Source organism: Triticum urartu, chromosome 3A, assembly GCF_056163025.1.
Source record: "Triticum urartu cultivar PI428250 chromosome 3A, HENAU_Tu73, whole genome shotgun sequence".
Taxonomy (NCBI): Eukaryota; Viridiplantae; Streptophyta; class Magnoliopsida; order Poales; family Poaceae; genus Triticum; species Triticum urartu.
In genome coordinates, this window is record NC_141875.1 from 92489786 (window position 1) to 92494920 (window position 5135).

Sequence of the window (5135 nt, forward strand, 5' to 3'; positions counted from 1 at the left end):
TTATTTATTTAATACATCTATATACTTGGTAAAGGGTGGAAGGCTCGGCCTTATGCCTGGTGTTTTGTTCCACTCTTGCCGCCCTAGTTTCCGTCATGCCGGTGTTATGTTCCTTGATTCTGCATTCCTTACACGGTTGGGTTATAATGGGAACCCCTTGACAGTTCGCCTTGAATAAAACTCCTCCAGCAAGGCCCAACTTTGGTTTTACCATTTGTCACCTAGCCTTTTCTTTCCCTTGGGTCGGCCGGCTCAAGGGTCATCTTTATTGAACCCCCCCGGGCCAGTGCTTCTCTAAGTGTTGGTCCAACTGAGCGATGTCCGGGGCTACCAGGGGCAACTCTGGGCTGGCCTTCCCGACGTCTTGCTCATTTGGTGTGCCCTGAGAACGAGATATGTGCAGCTCCTATCGGGATCTATCGGCACATCTGGGTGGCTTTGCTGGTCTTGTTTTACCATTGTCGAAATGTCTTGTAACCGGGATTCCGAGCCTGGTCGGGTCTTCCTGGGAGAAGGAATATCCTTCGTTGACCGTGAGAGCTTGTGATGGGCTAAGTTGGGACACCCCTGCAGGGATTTGAACTTTCGAAAGCCGTGCCCGCGGTTATGGGAAGATGGGAATTTGTTAATGTCTGGTTGTAGAAAACCTGAAACTTATCTTAATTAAAATGCATCAACCGCGTGTGTAACCGTGATGGTCTCTTTCCGTTGGAGTCCGGGAAGTGAACACGTTGTTGGAGTTATGCTTGACGTAGGTTGCTCTAGAATCACTTCTTGATCATAGATTCTTGACCGTGCTTTTGCCTTCTCTTCTCGCTCTCATTTGCGTATGTTAGTCACCACATATGCTAGTCGTTTGCTGCAGCTCCACCTCATACTCTTTTACCCTACCTATAAGCTTAAATAGTCTTGATCACGAGGGTGTGAGATTACTGAGTCCCCGTGACTCACAGATACTTCCAAAACCAGGTTGTAGGTGCCGATGTTATCATGCAGGTGACGCAACCAAGCTCAAGGAGGAGCTCGTTGAAGTTCTTGTTCATCGTGTTGTTCCGTTTTTTTCAGTTGATCAGTAGTGGAGCCCAGTTGGGACGATCGGGGACCATGTTGCTTTTGGGGTAGTCTTCTTTTATTTTGGTTCCGTAGTCGGACCTTGATTGTATCTGGATGATGTAATGCTTTATTCATGTATTGTGTGAAGTGGCGATTGTAAGCCAACTATGTATCTCTTTCCCTTATGTATTACATGGGTTGTGTGAAGATTACCTCACTTGCGACATTGCTTACAATGCGGTTATGCCTCTAAGTCGTGCTTCGACACGTGGGAGATATAGCCGCATCGTGGGCGTTACACTGATCTAGTTGATGACCACTTGGCCATGGGTGAGAATCAAGCCATCATGTGTGTCAAGCGCTTCACAGTCGGAATTGTGCAAGTATTTGGTCTGGAGTATTTGAGAGCTCCCAATGCTGAAGACGCCGTAATGCTTTTGGAGATGAACAAAGCTCGCGGGTTCCCAGCTATGCTTGGCTCAATAGATTGCATGCATTGGAGTTGGAAGAACTGTCATAAAGCATGGCATGGACAATTCCACGACCAGAAAAAGGGCTCTACTATAATCCTTGAAGCGGTGGCCGATCAAGAGACTTGGATTTGGCATGCTTTTTTGGAATGCCTGGATCTTTGAGTGACATCGACGATGTTAATAGGTCACCACTCATGAATAAGATTGCAAATGGTGAACTGCCACCGGTGCAGTTTGTAGCAAATGACCATACATACAACTATGGCTACTATCTTGCGGATGGCATCTACCCAAAGTGGCAAACATTTGTGAAGCCGTTGAAAAAACCGAAAGGTAAGAAAAATCTAGATTTTCACAATGCTCAGGCTAGTAAAGATGTGGAAAGAGTTTTTGGGATTTTGCAAGCCCAATTTGCTATTATGAGAGGACCGGCTAAATTTTGGGATCAAAAGATCCTTTGGTACATCATGCATGCTTGTGTGATCATGCATAACATGATCATTGAGAATGAGCATGGCCAAGATTTAGACTACTCTCGGTATGAACTCTTGGAACATCCCGTGCGAGTGTGGCGGAGGGCTGCGAGGATGGCCCGATTTGTTGCCTCCTATCATGCCATGCGACGTGCCGAAACGCATGATGGTCTTCAGAAAGATCTAATCGAGGGGTGGTGGGCATGGAATGGACGACAAAACTAGTGATTTGTATGTTTGATGTTCAATTGTTGAACTATTTGTTGTATTGGAAGACAAACTTTTTTTGAGTTGTAATAAAACTGAACTATTTATTGTTGATTTATTTTTTATGTGTTTGATCTTCTTGATTTTGTTTGAAGTGTCAAATGTTATTTGTGTTGGGCGTGCACGCTGTTTTTTTGCAGCCCATGCTGGAGCGGCTCGCGTGCGCTATACTTTCCAGTGGCCACTGGAGCCAGCGATGTGCTACGCGCAAAAACTTGCTATTTCAGCGCTGTAAAGGTTATTTTAACGCGCCGCGCGTTGCACACCTGTTGAAGATGCTCTTAAGGGAGCTCACAGCCATCTATTTGTGCATAGTGAGCAAGCTTTGACTTGGTTTGTTGGATCTTACGTTATTTTTGCCATTTTAGGAAGAGAATAATGTTGCGAGAGTGCTTTTCTATATCGGCTGTGTATGGATTGTCCGTGATTACTTTTGATATTCATGCTATTTTTTACTTGTTGTTAAAATTTATTTTGTTTTATAATGTTTTGTTTCTTTTCTTATTTCAATGTGTACCTCACGTTTCATTGCTTATATTGACAAAAACAAAAAATAGTGCAATGTAAGGAATGAGACACGATGTATGTTCTGCTGCGCGATATTCATAATGTTTTGATGATACACGATGAAACATTATGATTCACTTTGGAACAAGAAAAAAATCTGATGTAACACTTTGAATTTTGAAACATGACAAATTTTGACAACAACAAAAAGTAGCATGAATCTCAAAGTAACCATCAACGGTATATTCCCGTGCATGCATGATCGAATCTCATTTCTCGTAACGTTTTGTATCTTGCAGATGCATTCGATTGCAAGCAAATAAATCTCCCCTCGTCTAAAAAGGTAAACACTTCTAATGTTGATTAGATATACACAGAGCCAGAGGACCTGGCGCTGGCGCAGTCTGCTGGGGCGAAGGTCACGGTGCCCTTGTCGAGGTCGTACCCAACGTGCATGTTCTGCTGCGCAATATTCCCGATGATGGACACAGGAGGAAACTGCAGGGCCACCACCGCCAAGCACAGGGTCCCCTCATGCAAAACTACGAACGTGTTCTCGGACTTGAGCGTGACCGCCGCGCCACCGCCCAGTTCCAGCGTAACGTCAGGGATCATCGCCGCAACCTGCCCCTCTCCTACACCGCTCACGTCGAAGCACAGTGGCAGGAGTTCTTCCGGCGACTTCGCCGGCGGGAGCTTGACCCTCCGGGTTAGCTCTTTCACCAATGGGTCCACAAGCTCGTTCGCGAGGTACGTCAGCGTCGAGCCGGAGTCGACGATGACGGGGTACTGCTGCGGCGCCGCGAAGGTCTTGTTCCCGATCTTGACGGACCGGAGGTCGACGGTGTAGTAGGTCTTCATTTCGGATGGGATCAGCGGCGTCGTCGCCGCGCCGGGCTCTGTCACGGCGGCGCGGGGACCGAAGTTGAGCACGGAGGAGGCGTTGATGGAGTAGGGCACGAGGCAGTAGGAGAACCTCCGGCCGAGCGATGTGTCTGCGCCTAACTGATTGACGAGGGAGAGGTCGCCGCCGCCGAGTCCGACGAGGCCGTCCCCGATGAACGAGCCGATCATGGTCGTGGAGCAGCCGAAGTTGACGTTGGCCACGCGCATCGCCCGATCGCCGCGGTTGCCTTGGTCGTCGGCGAAGGTGAAGGTCTCTGTAGAGAGGAGGCCGCTCGTCGACTGGGAGCCATCGCCGTAGGAGTAGAGATACCCGCACTTGGAGTCGGCGCAGGAGGCTTCCGGGAGCGCGCGGCATGCGCCGGAGCCGCAGCTCACGAGACCGAACGTCGTCGAATTGGAGGAGTTGAACTGGACGCCCGGCGGCGGCGCGGGGGCTGGAGCGGGAGCGGGCGCGCGGGCGTGACGGGCGGCCGCCAGACCAGGAGCGCCGGCTCCGTTGCTGCAGTTGAGCCAGATGAGGTCGCTGCCGGTGTCGGCGATGGCGAGCATGCGGGTGGGCGGCGTGCCCACGTTCACGGCCATCATGTACTCGAAGGGCCTGGAGGTGAGCTCGGACACGGCCCCGTCGGCTGATGGTGCGTCGGCGCGGCTGTAGGAGCGCGAGAGCGCAGCGGCGCGCGATGTGGACCGGCGCGCGGCCTCGAGCACGCGGGCGGGCGCGGTGAGCGATGGGTCACGGTACGGCGACTTGACGGAGTCACGGTGGATGAACTCCACGCTGAACCCATCGCCGCCGACGTACGCCGTGCACAAAAACTTGTGCGCCGTCAGGACGACGCCAACGAGCAGCAGAACGCGGGATGTCATCGTCGCAGGCATTCTGTCCTAACTCAACTGCGGGATTGCTTGCCAATGGTGCGTTGCTGCTGCTATGCAGAGTATTAATAGGGGAATTGGAGTAAGTTGATTAATGGGGGGACGAATGGGACAAGTCAGTATAGGCTATGAACTGTGATTCCCATCAGCCAGCTGCTTGCATTATGCATACTAATTATGTACGTGCTGCACTACGCACGGAATTCAGGGTAGATGTACGTGCTGCACTACGCACGGAATTCAGGGTAGATTCCACTCGAGAGCTGGAGAGTATGGGAAAAGATCACCAGGCTGTTCGTCTCGTCCGCTCCCGCGAGCGGCGAGGCGAACCCTTGCGCTCTCCTCCTCCAGCCCCCCGTTCCTCCCCCTCCCCTCCTCGCTGTCGCCGCCAACGCCGGCCGGGCTTCTCGGCTTGGAGGCGTGCCGTTCTGCAAGACGGCATGGCGTGACAGCAGAACGGCGCGGCGTGGCGGCGGCCAGAGCTGCATGGCAGCGGCGGCCTTGGTTGGCGGCGTGGGCGGCTGCTCGTCAAGGGCTCGGTGGGGGCGTGCCAGCTAGGGTGGCGACGGTGGGCATCTCG

At 51.7% G+C, this 5135-nt stretch overlaps 1 protein-coding gene across 1 annotated transcript; it reads right to left on the reverse strand.

The window, feature by feature from the left end:
- Positions 1-3136: 3136 nt before the first annotated feature.
- On the reverse strand, positions 3137-4558 carry LOC125548038 (aspartic proteinase CDR1-like). Its single transcript, XM_048711738.1, has one exon. It carries the CDS (start codon positions 4556-4558, stop codon positions 3137-3139), a length of 1422 nt encoding a protein of 473 aa, XP_048567695.1.
- Between the last annotated feature and the right edge of the window lie 577 nt (positions 4559-5135).

Excerpts from the sequence above, each read along its gene's own strand:
- LOC125548038 (XM_048711738.1), bottom strand. The coding sequence starts at position 4,558 with ATGCCTGCGACGATGACATCCCGCGTTCTGCTGCTCGTTGGCGTCGTC.